The 27,180-nt window shown below is 41.5% G+C and overlaps 1 protein-coding gene across 1 annotated transcript in view; it reads left to right on the forward strand.

Annotated features, from left to right (window-relative positions):
• Positions 1-1,601: 1,601 nt before the first annotated feature.
• The window catches only part of gria4a (glutamate receptor, ionotropic, AMPA 4a), a gene marked incomplete at its 5' end in the record, with an annotated part of 105,760 nt that continues 80,181 nt past the window's right edge, over positions 1,602-27,180 (forward strand). The window contains 2 exons of the mRNA XM_076100563.1: positions 1,602-1,668; positions 21,714-21,872. Of these exons, the coding sequence (XP_075956678.1) occupies positions 1,602-1,668; positions 21,714-21,872 (226 nt within the window). The remainder of the gene's footprint in view (positions 1,669-21,713; positions 21,873-27,180) is intronic.

Raw genomic sequence — 27,180 nt, forward strand, 5'->3', positions numbered from 1 at the left:
GTCTCCAGCAGAGAATTTTCTCCATAGATTAGCAGCCCTGTAGCGGCCTCATTCAACCAAGTCTGTCAGTCTTGGTTGTCAGTCTGTCTACCGTAGCGTTGTGTTACCACACATGCATTGGTTTGGTTTGTATGAGACCGAAAGAGCGAGAGCGACAGACATAGATGAAGACCCTGAAGCGACAAAAAACTAAAGGTGCTTTGCATCTGTTTATTTGTTGATGTGTTTATGCATGTTTTGCCGTGTTTACATGACTGCACTCAATAGCCTACGCTGCCGTGCAGTAGCGCATCTATTCTGCTCCATTTATTGGGTTGTACGTCTTGTCTTCCATACGCGGGCTAGTTTGATATGGTATGTCGCAGCAGTGACATGACTCCAGGAATTAGATGTAATTGGGAACAATGTGTGTGAAGGTCAAGGGGCAGAAGGAGCAACGAGGGGAACAGAGAGGGCAAAAAGAGAAAGAGATGCGGAACAAACGGAGATAAGAGACAATTGCTGTGAGAAAAAAAGAAGCAAGCAATAGTCCCTGAACCTGGAAGCAACCCTGAAAAGAAAGGGAGATGAGAGAGAAAGGATGGGAGAGAGGAAGTGAAGCAGTGGATGAATAAAATATGTTTCACACTCATCATAAGGGGGCACAGAGATCCAGGGATATCCCTTTTTTATTTTGTGGCCTCCCTCTAACTCCTTTGCGTTGTGCTGCTATGATTCCTCTTTTTCCATGCCCTTGTGTCTATTCCTCTGTACGTCCTTGGAGTTTGTAAGTATTGTATCCAGAGATTGGGTTGCCTTCGCTCACATGTCCTGCTTCCACCGCTTTACTCAACTTTCCTTTTTCTTCTACCCACCCTTCTTTCATCTTCTCCTTTCCCATTCCTTTCCTCGTTCCTCTCGACTACAGTTTTCTACTTTCCATCTCCCCGGTCTACTTTTCACTCCATTATCCTTGCTCCCTCCTCTACCCTGTTTTGTTCTCCTTCTTCCGTCCTGTACTCTTCTTTTGTCTTCAACTCTCTGGCTCCCCCTTTTTAAGCCATCCTTTCCTTTCATCTTATCTTCCCTTATTCCCATTCTCCCATCTCATATTTTGTCTTCTCAGACCCATTCCAGTTCCTCCTCCCACTGTCTCCTCTCATTTCTGCTTCTTCCTTTCCCATTTACTCCACTCTTTTCCCTCCCCATTCTTGACTTCTTCTTTCATCTTATCTCCCCTCCTCCCCTGTCATGAACCATCGCTCCCACTTTTCCACCCCCAACAAATGTCAGCATTGATCAGTTGTAGGCTAGTCATACTGTGCCCATTGACCGCATGCCTTTATACTACAGTAATGCCAAGCCATACTATCCACAACTGTGTCTATTTTACACATGGATGCTAATGCTAAACAAAACACCTCAGGCATACTCTTCAACATTCTTTTACACTAATTCCAACTAGCTGCTAGCTACGTAAGGCACAAGCCTCGCTGTGTACTAATATGTTGCACCACAACAGTGTCAGCGCGGGGTTCCTCCTGCTCGTGTTTTTCTTTTACTTGATGTAACAGCTCTCATCAGCAGACATTTTCTGGTGATTTATTCACAGCAAGTGATGACTGAAGAGACCCACACAAAGCAGGACAGTGTTGACATCAAAGATTGGCTCAACGTGCTGTACTGCAGGTGAGAAGACAGAGGCCACCCTTTGTTATAACTAGGTTTGACTTTCGGTTGTTTTAGAAAAGCTTTTGTGTAATTTACAGGAGTCACCGTCTATGGAGCTTTGTTTCAGTCCCTTTTACTTTCATCTAACAATAACCAACATACAGTATGTCATCAAGTACATTGAATTACCTGATATTTAATGGATCATACAATTTGGACCAAAAGCAATGTCTCCGTTATAAATTACATCTGAATAACATGATATTCTTAGATGTTATTGTGAGCTTCATGCTGTGGATTTCATATCTGACATGACTGTTTATAGTTTACTTTATACCATGGTAGGGGTGGGCCGGATGGCCCAAAAACAATTACACGATATTTCAGGCTATTTCTCACAATTATATTCTTGATGATATGACGATACTAAAAAATATTTTATTATCAATTTCAAGAACAAACAAATGCAACAAAATAAGTGCCAATTTCTCTTTCAGACATGTTTGATGTTGTTGTGGCTAATGGTAGGACGTCGCTACGTCAACAACTAGAAATATTGCCAGTATCACAAAGCAAGTTTTTAAAAATCATAACAAAATTATACTAACATTATCGTAATGAATATTTATATGGGAGTGACAAACACATAAACAACAACAGTGAGACTGTATCCTCCCAAGAATCAGACAGAATTAGTCATTTCAGCCAGTGCCACAAAACATTTGTTTAGGTTAAATGAAAAAAAAAACTTCCTAGTGGCTGTAGTAACTATGACAGGAGCAAAGGAGGAAGTCATGCTAGCCTGGTGAGGAGGTGCACATGGGATAAGTCTGCCTTTTTCTGCCAGATGTCTCCTTACGTTCAGGCAACACACTTACTTGGTTAAGTTTAGGAAAATATCAAGCGAGAAATGGTAATGACAGACATTGAGGTTTTTTTTTTAACCTTCAATGACCTACAACTAAACAACTGCCGGTATTAACACAGTTCACATAGTGTTTCACCATGGAGTGGATTCCTCTGATTGAATGTCAAGTACATTTTATTTCATTTTCAGTTCAGTCAATTCAGGTGTAAAACCATTTGTTTTCCATACAGGAACATCCCACACACTCAATTTACTTTTTTTTTTTTCTTTTGCAGAATGACAAAATACTGCTTTGGTAGTATTTGCAGGGTGCCACCAAGCAGTGCCAGCAAATAATTGAAAAAGATGAAAACAAATGATATTGTTGATACCATTAAAATGATTTGCAGTAGCTTTGCTAATTACTGTAAACTTCATCTTCTGCTTCTTTATGTTAGCACAATTCATTCACTGTGTCACATGCAGTATCTTCATTTTGTGTTACCGTAGCAAGGCTGCTATACAGAAGGTGTTAAAGTGGAGTTGACAGCACAGACATGCATGTACACCCACATACATTGCTACCACGCACATACACACACACCACTCCCTGTCACACCCCATTATCATCATGATCATTTATTAAACGTGGCTTCCGCCAGAACGAGTGAGGCTAAGAGTGAGGGAGCTCAGGGGAAGGAGGGATTGCTTTCTTAATTAAACGAGAGGAGAAAAAAAAGAGGAGTACGGCGCCACAGGCTGGGCTTCTTTGAATAAAAAACATTTATCTCATTCACTGCATTCCCCTGCTCCTTGTTTCTCCCTCTCTGAGTTGGCTTAGTTACTCCGTGGCAGAGAACAACCCAGACAAACACACACACGCGAACACACTGCAGTGTGCTGCGGCTCGTTTTCTTTGTAGAGGTGTAACATGAGCATTGTTTCTTTTCAGGTCACAAACTTTGTTAAATGACATAACATTAAACATTCTTGTGCACCTGCCAATATGGCTACAAATGCTGTTAGTCTCTCTCGCTCTCTCTTTCACACACATACACACGCACACACACACACACACACACACACACACACGCATCTTAGTGACTTTGCCTTGGAGGGCCAGCACACTGTGAACTGAGCACATGCTATTACATTATTTCAACTTTCCTTTCGTGTCATATGCAGCATTTATTATCTGAATGCATGCATGCATGTTCTCAAAATTAACCTTCAGATACACACACAGTAATGATGCCGTTTAGGCTTCACCTCAACTCACCTCACACGTGCACTCTCTCTGTTCCTTGATCCTTTGTTGAAACATCAAAATGCTACTTAACAACTTTAAAAGGGACAATGGTTGCACAGACACACACATAGACATTTACATATGAGGATATATAATTTACATTTTGGTTATGAACTGTAACTCTAGTTCTGTGAGCACAGTACGAGTCCTCTAATGGCTCTGAGACTTTGATGAATGCCCTTTGCAGTGAATCACTGTGTACAGAATGTACAGCACCGCAGTAGACCGAATGTTCTCAGGAAGGTCTCAAGGAGGCTGCATCACTTCTGTCGCCAGCAAACATGCATTTCAATTTCCCCTTTCTCCTCTTGGTGTGAGGTGGAGAGAGAAAAGGCATGATGCTACTTTCCCTGAACCTAAAATAACTTCTGATGTTTTTAGGCTCAAATGTCAGGTCAGGGTGAAGACCCAATGGCTACACTGTGGCATGAGGAGACTTCTTGTCCTGTTCATTTTCTATGGGATGATAAGAAAAGGGGTAAGTTGCTTTTCAAGATATTGTGGGACAGCAGGCAGAATGGGATTTTCCCACCAAGATTTAAGATTTAACCCAATGGAACTTCACATGGCGGCAATCTAGTTATCCACCAAAAGACGCTGTGATGCAGTGGTGACTTCAAAAGGCTCTCCTCTGTACAACGTTTGTCTCTTATATTACTGAGACAAACAAAAATGGATTTTTCCTAGCCACAAAGTCGCTTACGTTGGATGCTTATTTTCATGATATGCTATGCTTGCAAGCATGGACACACATCAACATCAAGCAACATTTTCATTTTCCTAATGGCTGGATGTAATTGTCTCACAAGCAAACATGCTGGTCTCCTCAAACTGAGAAGTAACTTGGGATTACTGATGGTGGACTGGTGTAAAATTCACTCACCCTTCCTTTGTGCTGAAGTCAAAGCCAAAGCTGTCTTGACAATCCTCTTGCCAAACCCAAACTTGCAGGAGAAAATAGATGAAACATACACCTGACAGTAGAATGTGACAAGCCTCTCTCCAGTAGAGGTTGGACACAATAGGGAACTTATTGAACAGGACAGTGGGGAAATCCTCATTCCACTATAACACTCCATCCATTTAGTCCATCCTTTTCGATTTTTAGGCAAACACGATGGACACAGCAAGAGTACTCACAATCATTCAATGATGAAACTACCCTAAATTCAACAGACTGATCCATAAGTGGCTGCCTCCAGCTGTCATCTGGCCTATTGCTCCTTTCATCTAAGAAAATGCTCCCCTGAACTAAGGGACCGGCCAGGGTGGCGGCGTCATTAGTTGAGTCACTCCTGTCATGCGCCTGGTTAGGTGCGTTCTCCTCACCAGCTGCTCCATTCTCATCCTCACCAACAGGGGAGATATCGGATGAGGCAGGGGTAACCGCATCAAACTGTTTCCAGCAAACGAAGGCACCCTCAAGAAGGGATTGTCTTGTTTGTTCAAGGAAAACCACATGTGACAATGAATCTTCAGCCACTATACAAAGAGGGACACTTCCAGCCACATGAGCCGAGTATCATAATGCGAGAGGCCCGCATCCATGTGTGACATCAGCACTGAGGACGGGAATGCCTGGAAAATGGAGGGCTGTCAGGAAGCAAATATTCTCTATGGCCCATTTCTCTACCAACACGTCCTTGTAGAGAAGGAGTGGCCTGAAGAGGATATAGAGCTTCCCATTCATCATATCCATCTGTAGTAAGTTGATATGGCATATCCTATCAACAGGTCATACGCCACCAAGGGATTTATCAATTTGGTCCCCTTTCCATCCCCTCATGGATGTAGACACAACGCAGGACAATGATTCTCAGACGTGTTTTCCCTGTGGTTTAGTGCAGATTGACTGCTGGAGAAACTGTTAGGTGTCACTGTCTGTGGTGTTGCTTAGTCTCCCAAAAGGTATTCCCTTGTGTTCTATATTCCTAATAGTGCTGGAGAGCATTGTCTATCTTTTCAGCCCCAAATCGTCCATAGCATTTTAATTGGGTTAAGATCTGGTGACAGTGAGGACCATGTGATTAACACACGTTTCATACTCACCAAACTATTCACTGAGCCCTTGTGCCTTGTATGGAAGCATTTGTACACTCATTCATTCAGGGTTTTTTTCTTTTCAAAGCAAAAAAAACAAAACAGTACATGGCAATGGTTGCATGTTAGGACCACTTGCAGTATATAGAATCATTTTATGGTAAATTATTACTATTATATACTATAATATTATTATTATATAGCGATAGTACATGCACATTTTCAGTCCTTAAGTGGAGAGACAATGTGTGAAATAGAAAATGTTATTCATGAAATGCAAAGGATGCAAAATCACTAGCAAGTTCTGCTGTTCTATGCTGTTCTGTGGATGACGGCCATGAAAGGTTAGCAACTTCTCCCACTGCTCACAGTCAGTACTCTCAGAGAGAACAGAGAGGAGATGTGAGAGGAAGATGGAGAAAGAAAGAGGGGAAAGACTGGGGTTGGATTGACTGTAACATAAATAGGGATGGTGGGGGCAAGAAAAAAGAGAAGGTGAATATGAGAATGGATTATAGAAAAGGGAAAAGGGAGGACAGTGAGAATAAATGAAGAGCGAGAACGGGGACCTGAGATATGTAAAGCAAAAGAGAATGAAAATGAGTTGAGATGGGAGGAGGTTAAGAGAGAGAGAGAGTTTCACACAGTAGACCACTGACGGATGGTTGGCATTTAGCTCCCCACTACCTCCGGAAATAACTAATTAAGCATGGTCTGGTGTGTGTGTGTGTGTGTGTGTGTGTGTGTGTGTGTGTGTCAGTAGACGTGTTTGTGCATGAAGACAGAGCTGGGAACTGTGACGGTAGAATAAGGGATTTCATTTGAATCAGAAATGTGCTTGTTATTCTGTTAAAACACATTTCATTAACACGCTGTGCCTGGTCTTACGGCAGCTTCCAAGATAGATTTGCTTCTTTCAAAATGCTTTGTAAATACAAACAGAGCTTTATTCTGCCGTACTCTGAATAATGCTATTAGTTCGAGGTTTTACATCCTACGGGTTAAAACTTAAAACACACAAGTTCACTGAGTGATGTCGTGGAGACCACAAGATGATCAACGGCATAGATAACAGCAGGCAGTTTGAAAAGCCACACTTCCGTTAGTGTTCATCCGAAGCCTTGAATTAGTTTAAACTACAGGCACAGAAAGAGAGGGTTTAACGTTGGATAACACTACCAGGTTCTGACACATAAGCTTTTGTTTTGATTACCTCTCCTGTCCCATACACCTTTCATTTTGTCAGGCTATCCCCTCCTGGAATAACTTTCCATTTCTTTCTGCTCCTTTGCATGCACCCCACATAGTGTCTGTAATGCCGCTGAGTCTGAGAGCTGTGGGATTGCTTCCGTGGAAGCACTCCAACACAGTTACGATTTGCGTATATGACCTGCTGGCAAGTCCCAGAATTATTTTGGAAAGGGTGTTTTCATACTTTCACCCCTTTGCCTCGTCCAAGCCAGAGTGGTACAATTTTGCTCATCTGAAATAAGCTCTAAAGATCAAGGTCTGTAAATGTAAAAAAAATTAAACATTTACAAACATTTCCTTATCAGGGCTGCGCATCACAATGGAAATCCAGACATTACTTCTACATTACTTTTCATTTTACCGCTCTGTGTTTGAAAGTCCATGTCAATGAATTCCATAAGAGCCTTTGTATTGAAAGAAATGATCCTCATGAAGGTGATTGTCTCCGAGCTATCTTGAGAAAAAAGCTTGCACAACCACAGAGAATATATTTACTGTTAGAGATTGGCTTTGCACGGCAGTAAAGATGACATAGCACTGTTTGGGAGTTATAGTGACTACAGGCTTTCTAATAAGATATTTCTTATCTCGTCCATCTGGTATCCCTCTCTGTGGCTTGTTTATGCTGTTGATTATGTGTATTGAGGATTGCCAGTGAGCCAATAAGAGACAGATTTTGTTTTGATAATCAGAGTACTCTCTGTGGCAAAGATTTGATTTATTAAAGGAACAATGTTCAGAGCGTTTATAATTCACTGCATGTTTTGTTTGACAGTTTCTTTTTTTAAAAAGAGCTTAAATAATCGCAGGAAAACGTGTACCACACAGGCCTATCAGGTTGTGTTTTTTTCCTAGGTTAAGTACCGCTCCACTGACTGTTATGTATATGTTCAGGGCATTTGTCTGATTTCAGACTTATGTACGGAAATATTCAAGAAATTATACAAAGGTGTAAACTCTTCGGCACTTTCACAAATAAGAGAATAATGATACATTTTTGTGTCACAATTGTTGCAGTTAGCTAATTGAAATAACAACAATTCTCAAGAACAGAATAAAAATAAGGAAAACAAAATATCTACGTAAATCCATCCATGTTTACATAAATCATGTTTCATGACCATGGGGGGGGGCAACAAGTTGAGGAAAGAGGTAGAGACACCAAGACAATTGACAGAAATGAAGAGGTGTGGAGAGAGGCACACAGAGAGGCTGACAAGTTGTTCTTGAGACAGAGGAAACAGTGAAACACAGAGATGAAAAGAGACAGGTACAGCTTTCCTACTAAACCCCATCCAAAGACACAAAAAGTGCCCTTCAAATATCTTGAGCTACTGGCAAACACTTCTCACACTTACCCACACATTCACACACTATTGTGTGCTGAGAAAAATCAACAGATGAAATGCACACACCTGAACTGCATACACACTCCTTGACTTGGGGATTAGACATGATGACAATACTCACACCTTTGTTATATGAGGATCTGATGGTGTTAAATCTACACATAGAACCTCGCAAGCATTTCAACGCAGACAAAAATTATAATAACAAAAAAACCCGCTGCTCATCGAAGTAGCACAAATGGATGTACTGTATGATATTTTACATTGTTAATATTTCATACATTTATTCACCGATAAAAACATCAGCACGCAGAAATATAACACATAGAAATCAGAAATTAAATAATTGATTATAGTTTAATTTGCGCGTTGACTGTCATGCATAAAGTATTGCCATGCGAGGCTTGCCACACATTTACACACTCTCTTGTACACTGTCTTGCACATACAGTACAAGTCGAGGCATGTCTGTAGCGCAGATGTGATTGTCTTCAGTTTAGGGTGAAAACAAACAAACGTTCCATTATTCATGTTGATTAAGGAAACAGCTCTGTTTCAATGTTCCACTAACAAGCCCAACAAGAGGACAGGAAGAGGGGCGAAACCACAATTGCCTTTATTCCCATTATCACATTCATGGTCACAAACATGCCCATATTGTAACACACACACACACACACACACACACCAGAGGCACATTCAACTAACTGCTTGCCATCCATGAATGACATGGATCAGGCTCTGCTTTGTTGGGTTGCTTGGAGGTTATGTAGGCTTTTCCATGATACTGCCTCATCAATTCAGTCAATTGTGAGTCACCAATTATGACTCTTATAGCACTGTGTCTTTTCTTGGAGGTATAACAGAGGTACATAACTTTGAGATATGTGTATGACTGCAATGTTGCTGGCACAAAGAAGACTCTTACAATTTCCTGTATTCTTGCAGAAACTGTAAGATTCCTGCTTAATTGGGTTTCTCATGGTGAACCCGACACTGCATACTGATGAGAGACAAGACGTTAGCAGAGAAGAAGGCATTTTGGTTCTAAAATGCTGTTAAACGTCTTCAGATTTTCACAACCCTATGTCCCCTAAATACCTCCACCCACTCATCCACTTACATGCATGCACATGGGTAATGTTTATCGGGTGGAAAAGCAGACTTCCCAGCCACTTTCCTCTTTTTGAATATTCATGAGCACCTGCTTTCTACCGAACCCTCATGAGATCACCAACACAACATTAACACATATGTGCCCCTGTTAGGCTTGAAACCTAAAAAGATGGAATGCCTGCCTAGAGATAAATTGCTATATTCAATGGGAGGGAAAGACATTTGCAATATAACTTGATTTGAAAACTCTATCGATATAGACAAAAACGAACACGGCCATAAAACGTACACAATTCAGCGTGTTGGCTTATCACTTCAAATGTTTAGACTTCTGGTCACATTCAAGTCGCTGATATTTTGCCCCAGAAGTGATGAACACTTTCCAAATGTGTTTCATCTGTGTGCAGCAGATATATACTATTTCTGATGACATTATTATTATCATTAAAGCTGTCTTTGTTATTATTATTTTTAATCTTTTAGAGAGGCCTGCGTGTTGGCCTTTGGGATCACTGACGATTGATTGTACTATTCAACTGTTCCAAAGATAAATTATAACACAGTTCAGGTCAAGAATGTCAGTGGTGTGTCCATGGAAGTCTGAATTTTTTTAAGTTGATTAATCAAGCAAGCTTGTACAGTTTGTGTCGATGGCTCATGATATTTTATAATCCCCCCCCCCCCCCCCCCCCCCCCCCCCCCACTCCACCTTTAAACCTTCTGCACACACACATACTGTATGTCTCATTTGAGGTTAGGGTTTAACAAGAAACCAACAACCATGTGGTGAGGACACGTCTTGCGATGTGCACACACACAATCGCACAGATGCCAAGTCTTAATGTAAACCCCCATCTTCCTCTGCCAATCCAATAATTTAAATTTGATTAAATTTGTCTTGATAATGTTTGATACAATAAGCTCAAGTAATCGTAGTAGCTCCTCATATGAATTATAGATTATACTGTGTTTGAAATAGGTCAACTGCTGCTATAAAGGTGAAACACATAGGAGCTCATTAGCCACACAGGCACTAATTAAAACCTACAGAAGAGTGAGAACTACTCAAAGTTAAGAAAACGTGAAGTTATTGCTGCTAAGAGTGGAGTATGACTGTCTTATCTTATTGTTGTCTGTAGACGGCTAAATGTAGATGTCACAGACCAAATGGGTCTTCTATGATGTGTGTTCTCTATAAGTGCTGAAATGATTAATATACATAATAAAGGTCGGATTGAATGGCATATATTCATGAAAGTAAGTTCTCGGTGATATACGTTCATTTGGGATGGCTCTGGTTTGAATATCGTTCATAGGTGTTGTGAAAGGTAGCAAGTCAATACCAAGAACAAGACTGAATAACAGCACATTGAACTCGCTTTATTTTCAGTTTTCAAGTGGAACCAATGGGTGAAAGGAAAAAGAGGATAGAGACAGATACAGACAGAGAGAAAAGCAAGATCATCAGACTAGTAGGGAGAAAGAGATGGAGGCAGAGTTATATGACCGCTATATTAGCCTCTGTGCTTGTCTCCCTCCAGCATCATTAGCATATCATTAGAAAACATCTGAACTCACAGATGTTGGACTCTTAGCCTGGCAGGCTCGCTGAGAAGCCAACACACAGTAACACTCGCACAAACAGGCTCACTGCAAATCGAGTGCACTCTCAGTTTGAACACGCACACACAGTGTGAACTCCCAGATGTTTTACGTTGGCCCATGGCAGGATCAGAGAAGAGGAGAGAGGAGCTGGCACAGATCTGACTGAGAGATCTGTCTGAGAGATGCAGAGAGATATTCCGTGTGCATCCATTCAGTAAAAGCATATTAAAATACAATATATTGAAAGACGGGCCTGCAGAGCCAACAGCACATGCCAAAGTCTTTCCATTTTTATGTTTTAATGTATGAAAAAACGCATATGCCTGTGTTTCGATCTGTATTTGTATGTCATGCAGTGGTATTAGTGCACATTTGTGTTTGTGCGTGTGTCCACATAATCAATCCAGTTTACAGCCATCTACCAGCCTGTGGGGACAGCGCGGTCTATGATCTGTCAAACAGTCTGCATTTAGTCGGCCTTGCCAGAACCCGTGCAGAGCATTTAGACAAGGTGTGTGAAGATCCAGGACCATTGCACAAGAGGGTAATCATTATCTGACAGGCACACAGGGATGGCATTTAATGGTTTTGGCAACTAGCCCAGCTAAGTCATTCGCCTGCCGCCTCCATACCACCTCTACAAGGACGCATCAAAAAGTGATGACAACAACTTGAATCCTGTGCATACAGCAAGTGCAGATTCTGTCTCACAGTGCATAAGGTGATTTTATCAAATGAAACTATTATTTGTCTTCTTCACAAAAGAGCAAGATTCTAGGATTTTGATGTAATTCATCGGCGTTATACAGTTACCTACACAAAGACAGTGTTTGGCAGAATCAGGACCTGATTGCTTCTTGCTTAGCTCTTCTGTGAGCTCCTGTGCTTTCATATTTTTTAGATATACTAATATCCTTAGCGCATACTTACAGCAATTCATTGCAACAGATCAGTGATGAGCAAATGCTTTACTGGTAAAAGATATTGGAAGCATTCAGTGTTTCAGTGTGATTGTTTGTGTGTACTGTGCAGTATGTGTGTGATTGTGCGTGTATTCCTTGTTCAGTGTTGAGACCTTAGTTTTACTGAAATGTTTAAGTCATTGCCTAACATGTTATTTCTGTACAAGTTCTACAGAAGTAACACACAGTCCCTACAGTGCATCATACCAGATTGGGAGCATTTCAGTTGCCTCCGCTGCTCTCAACATGTCTACAACTGAGTCGGTGGCTTGTAACTAACAGCTAATAGTGTTAACCTGAGGGGGGACCAGATTGTGGGTGTTACACTTCCGCGACGACACTGTCACTCGGGATGCCGTTATCAGCTGTAACCGCCATATGAAAGCAGTGCAGAACAGCTTTATTGACATCTACGGACCAACCATGCGGGCTTTAAATTCATGTCTGTGCGTGGGAGCTTGCCTCACTAGCATGGCTGACGTTCTGCACTGCTCTCATATGGCAAATACAGCTGAGAATGCCATCCTGACAGACGCCATTGTCAAGGGAGCATAGCACCACCCTCCGGTTCCCCCTCAGGTAAACACTTTTAGCTCTGTCAGCACTACTTGCTGTAGTTTGCACTGTTGGTGCTGTTTGCACCGTTAGCTGGGAGCTCCCGGCTCCGCCTTCGCCATATTGAGAGCTGTTGCTCCCAATCATGTATATAGCAGCTTTAAAATGTGTCCAAGCACATTTCTTTTTTGTAGGTATAGTTATATTACTACTGAATTTAATACTAATATATGTATTATTCACCTCCTAATGTATTGCAGTAATGTTGATCAAAGTCAAAACAAACACAAAATCCAATCTGTATTTTGAATACATGTGTATGTCTATCACAAATAGCATATGTGCATGTGTTAATTAGAGTATACATTCTTCACACATTAGACAATGTCAGTCTTTAAAAACAACAATGCATTGTGTCTTGTCGAGGTAAAGATGAGCACAACTGTGGTGTCTTAATCGCTGAATAGCTACCTCACAGTTCCAGGTGCCTGTAATTTATCCCGACGTTAATTCTTTCCGGTAGTCATATTGATGTGGCACGCTGCCACTCTGTCACTGAATCAAACCACAATACCATTTATTTACAAGTCACGGTTTATCAGCACACAGGGCTCTAATTTGACAGGTCCAGGAGAGACTGAGTCGAGTCTGTCAACCGTAATGAGAGTGCTAGCTCAATAATTCATCAGTGTGTGCTGCAAAGATCTTTCAAAGATCTTCAAAGACATGGTGAAACTACAGGATGCGTGGGCTGTTGCCTCAGCCTTGTACTGCTATAGAACAAGCTGCAATGATTTGTTATGGCACTCCGTTACCCTTATATTTGCACTGACATTTTTAACAGACTTTCAAAAACATAAGGGCCAACATTGCCTATTTTTAATAAAGATGCTTTTTAGTGCTTTGTTCCCCTGAAATTAAAGTATTTTACCCAATTCCGGTAGAGTTGTGAATAAAAAAAATAAGGTTCTCAAAAAAGTGGGGCGTTAACAATGAGAGAAACAACACCCATGTCTATGTTGCATGCCCACTGCCTTCTGTTCATTACTGTTGAAATGTTCCATCCATCCTTTCGATGAAGAAATCAGCCACAAGTCACATGGGACTGAACAATTGCTGCTGCATGTTATAAATGCACTGTTCATCTGCTGCCATTGACTGGCATTGATTCTCACCTTACTTGGGGTAATATGACGACTCCCCAGCTGCAACCTCATAGTGTAACACCATCAGTTGATTTGTATTTGCTGTTGTTCCTTTTGTCTGTTTCCAATAAGACACAAGATAGCTGCTGGGGGGTTGTAAGAGAGGAAGAAATGAGTGAGAAAGAGCATGGCAAACAGAGATTTTCTTTGGCGGACATGAGGAGAAAAGAAGCGATTTGGCACAGTAGGTTGAGTTGGAAGAAAGGGTCTGCGGGGCAAGGAAAGAGGTGAAAGATAGAGGTGAAGGACGGATACAGAGAGACCTGGTGGATACTGATATTACCCTAATGAAGTGCTGAAGGAAAAGCAGGAGGGTTAAAGGAGGGATACAAAGTTGGAGAACTAGGCTACAGTTAAAGGGATGAGTCATAGGGCACATGGCTGGCTAAGGTGGAGGGTGAAGCTAAGATAAGCTGTATGAGGAGGGCGGGGAAGGGGGAGGGGAGGAGGAGGAGGAGGAGGAGGAGAAGGACATTTAGATTGATGAGTCATCACATGCATGGGATGGAGAAAGAGACGGATGGATGAATAACCAGAGATGAAAGTGGAGGGGAGGAGGGTTATTCTTGTAACCTTTCAGGCAGGAGTGTTGACAACTTGGCCGAATGACTGCTGGCACCGACACAACATGACACCTGTGACACAATCTGTAATAATTTCTTCGACAGACAGACAGACAGACATTATCGCCATATGACGCCGTGCCATGACAGTGATTTTAAAGATGGCTATTAGCATGGTACCCATTAGAGTGTAAAGTACAATCTATGGGAGGTCCTTCCATAATGGCTTGCTCTGCATGATGACAGCAGAATTAGATGGAGTTTGGTCAAGGGATCATGGGGAGGGGTATATATGCACAGACATACTGACGCACATATTTTATACAAAATTGGATGGCAATTCATTGTACATTTGAGATATTTCTATACCATTTATGATATTGGTCTAGATTATGAAGAAAATGATTGTTGGGTTCGGGGTTCAATAGCAATGAATTTTAAGATTATAGTCAATATGGTAGTACAGCAGCACATGTTTGATTTGGTGGTGAAAGGCAGGTTTGGCAGAGTCTGAAAGGTAGTTGAGATGCTGGCATTGGGCCAGATAAGTCATGGTATGTTTGTTAATTAGTTTTTTGAACATGTACTGCTGTACTACCATATTGACTATAATCTTAATCTGGTTCCCCTATGGGGACAACAGTGTAGATATATATATTCTTGTGCAAAATAAGATTGCTCATCTGGTTTGTCGAAAATGTCAAAATGAAAGGTAAAAAAAGTCTTCTTGGACAACACCATCACCATCGTCGTGCAAAGTTTCACTCAGTACGGTTGGAATCTGAGTGTCAATTACCACATGCCTATAGGACTCTCGGTTGATGGTTCTTTATTAGCAAGGTGGCATATTGACTTTGAACTAAGTAATTGACTTTGGTCAATTCAGCAGATGAGTATGCCTGGGAGGCAATGGATATATGGATGACTTTATTTGGACGTATTGTAAACTGATATATAGATTAGATGCATTGTGTTGTATAGGAGAACAAGCAATGTTTTCAAACTGTGACATCATCCATATTGATTTGCTATGAGCGGAACAGAAAGGTGTGTCGTATTGTATGTGTGTTTTAACTGGGGGTGCACAATGTGGATTATTTTCAGCTGATACCGACAGTAGATAATTCACTGCTTCTCATTGCCGATATCTATAAGACAACCGGCAATATCAGAAATGTTGTGTTTTAAAAAGAAGTTCATGACCTGTAGTTAATGCACGGCTGAGGGTCAGAAAGAAGAAAGGCAAAGTCAGCAAAGATGGTTGACCTGACCTATCCTAATCTGACTGACATCACTACTGCTAACAAAACAAACACAGTTCTGACTCTACGGAGGTTCATTCACGCAAAATACTTCACACAATTTGTATTGCAAATTGTGTTGTCTTTCTCCTGATACTGTGAAAAACACCAACAGCGGCAACATCATGTTTGGTTATATAGTCGTCATGCTTCGGTGGCTGTTGTTCTTCTTATCTGTGTTTATTGGCGGTTTGCAAATCAACTTTAAAGGTGCATATCGCCACCTACTATATTAGAGTATGTAGATGCACTTGTTTAGTCAATGAAAGCAGTTTGGCTTCATGTGTCAGTCGATAACTTATCGCCAACATCAACAGGTCTGGCAGCAGTAGTGCGTTTGTTGGTGTGTAAAACAAAGATTGTTTGGTTGTTGCTGGCATTATTGCACATTTCACTTCATTTTAAACTTGTTTTTTTAAATTAATCTTCCATCCTCTGCACCTGTTGGTGTGCTTGGCACCACGAACTAATGATTTGGTATCACAACAGATTGTTTCGTCATTTGATCAGTCTAGGTGTTCACTTTAACATAAGAGCCATTTGGACTTCCTTTCACCTGAGCCATGTGTCTTTGACCTGGAGCTTGATGCAAACCTGGTGGAGGAAACCCACAAAGGACCGGGGACAAAATTCACAATCACGACCTTCTTCCTTTACTTAGTACCTTTACTTATTATTCTGCTAATTTTTCTACATTTTCTCTTTGGAACACACTAATAAGGAAGCTGCGACCTGTATACTTTTGTATGATCATGGGTATCACAGTTCCATATTATTTAAAATAGTCAAGACAAATAATGTTCTGAACATTTGTTGACTAACCTTTGGTCCTGAAGGACTAGGGAAAGAGATATTAATTTGCTTAAAATTGTCAATATGGGAGAGTATTGGCTTGTCCTTGTGGGTGCCTTGTTTCCTATAAAAATCATCTTATTCAAGATATTTATTTTTTATGATTACTAATATTGCTTACTGATGATGGAAAAAAGCTGAATGATTATAATTAATGTTTCCAAAGAGCCACTGATGTCAGAGGTTGATCATTAATGGTGTCATGTGGAGTTCAGCGAGACAAATTCCATTAAAGATGCCTTTAAACATTCAACAAGGCAACTTCCTCTAAAAGGGACATATTCCCACTGGGAGACCTCACAAAGGTGCTGTGTGTAAGTGTCTGTGTGTATGTTTGTAAGAGTGCCATCACATATTTTATTTTGCTTATATTTTAAGATTATTGGAAAAAAATGAAGTTGGACTGTACGAGCATTAAAACGTACTGCTACCAGACAGTAGAAGTTATTTGTCACATCCAGTGAGGATTTGATAAATAAGTAAGAGAAGTGAGTCAAGTGAGTCAATAAACTCCCTTTTTGAAACATTTTGTTCAGAATTTTACATCTGTAGCGATCGATTGCCAACTAAAAATAAACTGCAGTGAATCACCATTACAAATTATTTTACAGATGGCTGAACCCAGGTCTACCAAGAAAAGTTTGTGACTTCAGATGAGTTTGCCGGCACTGCACAAAGAACAGTGGAGCTGCAGACTTCTTTATATTCCAGCATTGTTAAACGTGTGTAACAACCAGATGAGACTGTCCCGACAGTATATGCTAATGTTTCTACCTGGAACTGTTGTGGACTTAAAGCACCAGGTGATTTCACTAATTAGCTCACCTTTACTCAGAGAGAAGAAACTCATCAGTGTCATCTCCTGGTGTGGTGTTTGTTTTTTGCAGCATTGCCTGCAGACTCTGTGCTCTCATGGCGTGAGAGCGGGGAACAGCCAGTACTTCCCCTTTATCCTGTTGCCTGCGTATAGCTCAGTTTGATTTCAGCACCATGGACAGAGCCCGCAAGTGTGATGGGGGGGATCGGAGAGCGCAAACGTCTAAGTGCTGTGCCTATTTTGTTGCAGCCCACGTTACACTAGTGATCAATCTGAATCCACTGAAGCAGATCTCCAATGTGGGCAGATTAACATACATTGTATAAGCATACGCAGTTAAATACGCTTTATTACCATCATTTAGTTAAAAAAATAAGAATCAACTATTAATTAAAGTTAGGTCCCATCCCTGAGTGAAATATATGCATGCAGGGTCCAAGTCTCAGTAAATTAGTCTGTGTCGGAACGTGGACTGTAGAATGTCAGAACTCGCATTTTTCCAGGCTATTTGATTTACTCGTATATGCTCAGCAGCCAACTGGGAAACCCCTCAGAGATGGACAGACCGCATCTTTCACTGGGACAAGCCGTGAAGCATCCCTTTAGTTTTTCCATCAGTAAAAATGAAACTGTGCTCTCCACCGTGTAACTACGCGATCCCAGACCGTCTGTCAGTTTTACCGACCTGCTACCGGCAGATAAAACGCCTGTGAGTGGGATACATCTAACATAATGCACTCTAACAGAATCTACTCCAGGCTATGAATCTTTTTCACCGTTTTATTTTGTTATTTTAAGCTGAACAAATCACCTCATTATCTCTGGCTTTTACTGTGTCGCTGAGGGATCAGGCTTTCTTTCTTTCTTGCGCAAACGCCGTTACCCGTGAATGATCTGAGGTGTTGACCGAAGAAATATGAGCTCTGTCAGGCTAAATGCTGTCAAGCTTACACAGAAGGGGACCACGACCACGAAATAGTGCGCGCAAACACGCACGCACACTCACGCGGGTCCTTTTTTTTTTCGAGCGAGAGAGAGAGAGAGAGAAACCATCTCGGAGAGAGAGAGAGAGAGAGAGAGAGAGAGAGAGAGAGAGAGAGAGAGAGAGAGAGATAGAGAGAGAGAGAGAGAGAGAGAGAGAGAGAGAGAGAGAGAGAGAGAGAGAGAGAGAGAGAGAGAGAGACGGGGCGCGCATGTCCAGTTCTTCCATGCAGGCTGTTCTCCCAGCTTGCCAATCATTCTAGCGAGTTTCCCCACTCTTTCCATCTCCCCGTCTGCAGCCTACATGTGCGCCGGACACACAGCTCTCCTCTGAGCGGACACTGCATGGAAAGAAACGAACGAGCCCACCATGGAATAGGAATACTGCTGGACAAAACGGGGGGAAAAAACTCTCTCACATCTTTTTTATTTTCTCCTTTTCTTTCCTGACGCCTTTTCTCTCTCTCTCTTTCTCTCTCACACTCTCGCATCTATCCCCCACTCTCTCTCCCGATGTCTCTCAACAGTTTCTGAAGGGATTGAAGGAAAGAAACATGAGGATTATTATTTTGTCTTGGCACTTTCTCGGGGTGTATTCCGCCCTTTGGGGGCTGGCGGCGGGGGCTTTCCCCAGCTCAGTGCAGATAGGTGAGTTGGAGGATTACTGAATTTACGCACGGGCACTCAGATCTGAGCCCCTACACTGATTATTAGTGGATTCTAGCGGACAGCAGTCACCAAGGAAAGGGGGGGTGCACCACAAAATCAATGTAAAACTCAAGACATTTACGCAGGAATGATGGAACAAGAACATACAAGTATAGAAACACATTTTCTTCCTGTGCATCTTTTTCTACTTGTCTTTTAGCCATGATGTTTTGGGGTTAAGGGGAGATTGGTGTGTCTTTTCTCTACTGAGACTCATATGGTTTATAAATGCACACTTTCACTCTTTTATGGAATTTGCTTGTGTTTTAAAGGTTGCTCTGGGCTGAATGTTTCAGGGAGCTTTATTCCCTTCAGTCTGGTTAGGACACTGCAGTATTCTCTCTCTCTCTCTCTCTCTCTTTCTTTCTCTCTGTCTCTCTGTCTGCCCTTTTCCAGTTACCCTCCTGTCAGTGCAGAGGAAGCCTGTCTTTCAACCTGTCGTATAGATCAGAGATAAAGTTAACTAAATCTGAATTGTCTTTGGTTTGCTGAGTGGGACCAAACATGCATGCAGCGTCTGTCTCTCTTACACAAACACACACGTACAGGCATGTGTGTGACAATGCATGCACTGCATCACTCCTCGTGGGGGGCAGCTGGGAGGTCCTATAATGAGATTCGGCTCATTGACTCTGTCTCCCTATAGCTGCCAATAAACTTAATACGCTAAATATTTTCTGCTTGGCACACACACACACAGAAACACACACATATTTGCACAGGTTGTCAAGCATGCCTGTGCACCTGTACAGTATGCACATGCCTTAAAAATGCACACATGCTGTATGCTGTGCACACAGCTGCAAATATGCATTCACATACATGTACAGCATACAACACTTTTTATGCAGGTATGAACACATGTGCACACAAAGAGAACAGGCACGCATGGACATGCATATAAAGCTTATGTGACCGTGCAGAAGCACACATGCACTCTTTCCTTCCCTCCCACTGACGGTCCTCCTTAAACACTCCAATATACATACATGATCATTCACTCGGCTCTCCAGCACGTCACTTGAGGAGTCATTTGCATATCTCTGCATTGCACACAAGTGTAATGTCGGTGGAAGCACAGACAGTTTCTTTTTGCGTGTGTGTGTAAGAGAGACGGACGCAGATGAGTTTCTTGGAGAAAGTGGTGCAATAACGTGTCATGTTGGGACATATCTACTCCAGTAGTAGGTGTGTGTATGAACGTGTGTGCGCTCTAAGGTTGACTCCTGCCCTAAAACATAAACCTTTTTTTTGGTCCCTTGGATAATTCACTTGATGGAGAGTTTAACGTAGAATAAATCGAATTAATTATTCTATTAATGCGAAGATGTGTTGTCTCTGTGTATGCATGTGTGTGTTTTGTGTCTTGCTGTGGTTACTGATCTACTGCGGGACATAATGACAAAGAAAAAGAGAAGATAATACAAACATTGAACGAGACACTGGCACACACACACACACACACACACATAAGTAACATATTATGTAGTGACGATTGCTTCGCTCAATATGCTCTTCCTCCCGACTACTCATCTTTCCTCCCTCCCTCTTTCCCTCCCTCCCTCTTTCTCTGTCTCCCGATAAAATGTCAAGGCTTCACAGTCTGCCTGTGTAATCCAATTCAGTTGAGTTGAATCTGATTCAGTTAAACTTAAGTCACATCAGTTTATTTCAGTTCAGTTCAACACACCGTGTGAAGCAATGTAGAACTAATTTATAGGATTATCGTATCAAATCCATGTCCATAGCAATATAACAAAATGACAAGTTCTATAGAAAAAAAAGATGACTATCATTCATCAGTCTCAGGTTATCCTCTGAAAGGATCACGTGACCCTTATATTAGTAGTTTTCTCAATTTCAAGCAGAAGACGTGATGCCTATCTTTACATAGATACTACTTCTCGCTATATCTCTCTTTCCCACACATTTTCACATGTTCTTCTTCCGATCAACTCTGTGTCTATATTTTTTTGGGACTTAATACTGTCAGCTTCACTGTTTATTATCATCTCCTCTCTCCCCTCTGATTCTCATTTTATCAGATGGGCCATATGGAGGGATACTCTCATTTTTGAAGGCCAACTCACTCTTAGCACTCACCTCCCTCTCCATTTATCTTTGCATGCTCCATGCTCCTCCTTTATTTAGCTGACACTGTCGGATCTGGCTTTCCTCCTCTGTTTTCCTTTATGCCCTGTCCAACTCATTATCTCTTTGACTGCCTTCCTGTCGGCTTAGTTGTCTCTCTTTTCTTCTCCTCTCATCTCTCCCTCTCTGCCGTTCTCTGATTTCATCAATGAAATGTGCTGTGTGGGTACATGTGTGTGTCTGAATTCATGTTTAAGTGTGTGAGTGAGTGAGGATCGGCTGCAAGACAAATTACCTTTTCTAACAAAGCTAATGAAGATCTCTCTCCTCTCTGTTTTCTCTGCCCTCCTCTTCCTTATTTTCTTTCCCCACATTACTCTCCTTCCTCCTGTCTCTGTACCTCTGTGACCACACTCCCACATGACCCCTCTCTACCCTGCAATGACTGACTTCCTTTCCACACCAACGTGTTCATCTCCTCTTTGCCCTGCCTCTGTGTCCCTCTCTCCAGGTGGGTTGTTCATTAGGAATACGGATCAGGAGTATACAGGGTTTCGATTAGCCATCTTCCTTCATAACACCAGCCCCAATGCTACGGAAGCTCCCTTTAACCTGGTCCCACACGTCGACAACATAGAGACCGCCAACAGCTTCGCCGTCACCAATGCATGTAAGTATTTGACTGAAAATGAGACCGAAACAAATACTCTTTGCCTCCATCTCTCTCTGACTGTCCGTTGTTCAGTCTCTCTCCTCACCATGCTATTGGATGGAAATTGGTTTAATTAGGAACTTGTGTTGTTAAGGATCACACTGCAACTTCATTGGACGAGTAGTTTATGGTTGACATAGTTTGAAAACTGGCTTTTCTACAACAGTTGCTAAACAATTTGCAACTTTGAAATGTTGAGTTTAGACACTAAGTACATTTTAATAATCCTAAATACCAAACGTTCTGACTGCAAGGCATTTTGAGGCAATGTCGGTGGTTACTATAGCCAACAATTATGGCCAATACACTTTTATAAATCATACTTTTGCTCCTATTTATGTTTGTCACATCTATTTCCACGTTGCACTACCAATCCCATCTGCAGAAAAGGTAATATTACCCATCACAATTACAGCATGTTACAGCTATGAAATTAGTCTCGGAACAGTTGCAGCCAGTGGTGAAAATGGGTCCTTTGTGTTTAGAACCGAAGGGAACAGTTGGTACTTGTGTCCTTTTGAACGATTACAGCTAATCTTTCACCAGTTCATCCACTCTGTGAGTCGAGTAATCTCTTACACTTCCTCTTGTGCTGGAATCACGCAAGAGACAGTTTGTGTTGTTTGCTAGTGTTAACAAGGCTATGTGGGCAGCCAACAGTTCAGAAGTGCTCTGCATTGTACAACTGTCTGCACTGTATGTGTGCCTTGAATATTACAATTTGGACATGCCTTTGTCATATTTTACGATGAACATTTGTGTGTTTAGACGTCAAATAAGATCAAACAAACATGACAATGCTGGAAATGTTTTTGTAAAAACACCATGTTCAGTTGAAATTGTGTATATTTGACGTTCAACAGCTGGTCATCCCACACTTTTGCTTTGTGGATTTTCTGCTCATCTCTGCACCTGTAGCATTTATTTACTCTCAATAACTGTCGTCTTTTTCCCCCATATATAGATGTCCTTTGTTTTGTTTTTACTTCATTCCTTCAATCTGACTGGCCTCTGGAACTACCACTTGTCCAGGCATTGCAATTTACCGGAACTGATTTGATTATGTTTATTCATCACAAATGAAGATTATTGGCATAATCATTGTTATTGTTTGCCAGGACTGTGAGATGTCCTTACATGATGGATTTGCTTACTCTGGCTTCTTTCTTAGAGCAGTGGAGCTTTGCTGTGGCTCTCTGCGTGTATTTGCATTACTTAAGAAGTTTGATTATTTGCTTTCTGACATCTGCTGAGTGACACTTGTTTATACCACACTGATCTAAATGCCTTCAATGTTGTTCGGTATCCTTCTGTTTGTGCTTGTGAGTTGTTTGCCCTTTTAAGATGCCAACAAATCTCTAAAGGATAGCCTTTGTGTAATTCTGTTGCTCCTGGTAAGATATTGCCATGTCAGTGCATGAAAGGGTACAAAGGTTACTTTGAACAATGGCATACGTTTAGTTTAGTTATTTCCACACAAAATTAAAAGTTAGAGTCGTGGGGCTGAGCAGTGTGTGGTAATTATGTTTATTAAAGAGAAAAGTAAAATAATATGAAAGTACTATTATCAGTTTCTGTTGCTGCCTTTTGCTCTGTCCTTAGAGACTACATTTCCCTCTCAGGTATGATATCATATACGTGCATCTTATTTTAAGGAGAGTTTCATGTGATTGTGCTGTAATGGTTCACCTCCTTATCTCATCAAACTTTAACAAAACGACCACTGGGGCTGTTAACTAGGCAGGGCGAACAAAAATCAATACAGTATAATACAACAATAAAGTTCTTCTCCTTGTGATGTTATATCATTGTGTTTAACAAGATTTCTTAAAAATCTCCAGATTGTAAATGAAAGCTGCTCCATTGTCAAACCATGCAATTGAAAATGACAAAAAAATGTTTCTCAAAGGAGTGCTTGAAAGTCTGAACGATCTTGAATATCATCTAGCGTTGTGTTAAGCATGAGTAAAATACATTTTCACAATTTATGTACATGCAAAGTATTAATGCAGGATTTAACTTCACCAAAACCGTGTAATGCAATTTCCAAGTTGCTTAGCCTCCTGTCCCAGCTGCATTGCAGCCTCACATGAATGAGCAATCTAGTTAATGCAACCTACAATGATTGGAAAATGAATAGTCCATCTACTACCTCCAACCCACAACATGCTGCATCTATTTCTGTTCACTGTTTAGCAGACTGAGTGGGAAGGTACATATTGAATGCTCGTCAGGTGGCATTCTTATAATGTACGGGGAGTTGTATGAATTTCATAAGTGATGAGTAAAGAGGTGTGCTAATGGAAAAGGTTGGGCACAATAGCTCTGAATGTACAGAAAAAGCACTGAAGCCAGACTGACTGAGATACGTTACAGTGTGTGCTGGGAATCTTGCTCTCTCTTTGTGCTCCCACTAATTCTACTACATCCACTTATCCACCCGAATGACCTGCCAGTGGTTTAGTTACAACGAAGTTCACGCTGATGCACTGGCTGTTCCTTCATTGCCATGAACAGGTTTAATGTCATTTTTGAGTCACTCCCACATACACTGTCCGGTGCTGTGAATACTCGCTGGTATTCACTAATACACCAAATATGTATTTATCTATAGCTGAAAAAAAGAAATAATTCCTGTTTGAGTAAATACACACACACACACACACACACTCTGACTTATGGAGGCAATGGGTCATACGACGAGGAGTTCTTGGCAAAATGAAGCTCTTATATGTGAACCGTCTGCTCTCCGCAGGCTACATGTAACCTCCTCTCTGCCTGTCCCTATCTCTGCCTCTCTTTCTTGCCCACTTGCCTTCTCCTCTCTGTTACTTTCCCCCCTTGTCTCCCCATCTCCTCGGATTCTCTCTCCTTTTCTCATCTCCTCTATTCTAACGTCACGTTTTGCCGTTTCTCTCCCCTCTCCACAAGCGTGGTGAATTGATCTCTAAATTAATCCCTGATTCTTGCTCCGGGTGGTGAGCAATGCTCCGAATTAGAATGGGGAATTCTGCCTCTGACCTTGGCTGGTTCCTCTCTATTCTAGTATTCAGGAAGCGTGAACGGATCATAAAAAGCCCTGGTCCCCATCGTTTTCCATATTCCCCGAGGAATACAACCTAGTTTATTGTCCCAGCGTCACACATTCATATATCCCCTTCTGCTGTCAATCAAGCCACTGGGAATGTGTGTGTGTGTGTGTGTGTGTGTGTGTGTGTGTGTGTGTGTGTGTGTGTGTGTGTGTGTGTGTGTGTGTGTGTGTGTGTGTGTGTGTGTGTGTGTGTGTGTGGGGATATTTCTGCTCTGTGTGAAAACCTGTGTGTCAATGAGTTGCATGGGCACATATGAGCGTGACTGTGTGTGTGTGTGTGTGTGTGTGTGCTGAGAAAAAAAAGCAGCTGAGACAGAGCGTGATGAAGATAGACAGAAAGTGATAAGGTGAATTAGGGACAAAGGAGAAAGAAATGGAGAGGAAAGGATTTGTAACAAAGAGGTGGTTATGCCTGGTTTGTCTGCCAGAGCTCAGAGACACAATGATTTGCTGCCACGGCGGTAAATGTGATTCTCGATACGTGGGGTAATACTTCTATTTTAACTAGTTCCCTGTCCAAAATTAAGACAAATGATAAATGATTGTATTCCATTGTATTCTGTACCTACTGTACAGCAGTAGTGATAGTGATTATGATGTGTGGTGTGGTGGTTTGGGTGGTTGATTGTTTGCGGTCATGCATAACCTCATTCGTCATCTAGAATTAATATAGATTGCTCTTATAGAGAATCATTTACAAATCAATACTGTTAATGTATTATTGATGGCCACAGATTGCATTAACGTGCAGGCGGCACCTGATTATCTTTGCAGCGCGACTGAGTCAAACTGTTCTCCAGCTGTCAGTCATGTTTTGTCCCTCTGTTGTACGTAGTTAAGGACAAAATTAATTAATTCAGAGATGAGAAGGCATTTGCATTAAGAACAGTAGTTAAGCCTGCACTACACCATGACAAAAGTCCCCATCTGTCTTCATATCATCAATCACTGTATTTATATTAATATAACATATTCTTGTGAAATAGTAACACTTCACCTCAATGTAACCTCGGCACACATGTTGACTGTTGGCACAATGCATCTGTGATCTTCACACTATTCAGGAGCAAAAACTGGGACGTAACAAGACATTGTTGATAAAGTGTGATTTGGTGGCTAATCAGTGTGTGAGTCAGTCAGGGTGGTTTATACATTTCATCTGCAAACGTTGGTGTGTATCATCAAAGTGTAAGGTTAGTTTCACCATTAACAGGCAAAGCACAGGACTTTAACTTGCTATCAGGTCTACGGCGGCTACCGGGAGATACCGCATTGGGACCGCAAGCCAGGTCTGTGATTGGTCAGCTTGGACTTCTTGTGTTTCCTCCTGCAAGTTTCTGATGCCGGTAGAGGCTGTTCATAGCAAAGACAACATTATGAAAGTTGATGAAAGATGACAGAGCTGTTGTTTTTTTACACATACAGTATCTAACACAACCATCTCCAATGCAAACGTGCTCACCGCAAAATGTGAAAATGTACCCCCAAATGTACTTGGAGGTGCTACATACTGGTGAATCTGATGACTATAAATGATTCATGACTAAAAACCTATGATAAGGAATGAACAGCAGGACTCCCATTAATCCCTTGGCTCCACGATAAATCTTTCTTAAGAAATGTCCTACTTTTTAGACTGACATTATTAGAGTAATTTGTAAAGCCAAACGATGTTCGATTTTCAATAGCTTGACAGTTATTGCAAGTGTAACTCTAAAACTTCCACCCAGCTTGACTTTTCAGTTTTTCTTCACAAACTGACCAATCAGTTCAACAGCTCGTATTGCCATCGTTTTTTTCCGGGCTTATTTTCAGCGTCTCTTAGCACCTTCCTGTTCATTAAAGATGCCGAGTGGAAACACACCCTTCAGTCTGTATTCCCAAGTTGACAAGAAAATGGCCGCATCTGCGGTGATGAAGTTGTTATTGAAAGGGTGTTAATACATTAGTGTACATAAAGAGCGCGTATGTATACACACACACACACGCACGCACACACCATTTCAAAGAGTTCATCAGTGTTTCACATTCACCCTACGTGCCCAGGCTTGGAGCTTTGATTGAATATATTCCTGGTACACACTGCTACAACTCAGCACCACCCACCTACACACACAAGCACAAATACAATGGTTTACAGTCTTTCTCTCTCCGACACATATACACATTGATTTG

This window comes from Anarhichas minor, unplaced genomic scaffold (assembly GCF_050575085.1).
Source record: "Anarhichas minor isolate MPS153535 unplaced genomic scaffold, ASM5057508v1 ptg000026l, whole genome shotgun sequence".
In the NCBI taxonomy this organism is placed as follows: Eukaryota; Metazoa; Chordata; class Actinopteri; order Perciformes; family Anarhichadidae; genus Anarhichas; species Anarhichas minor.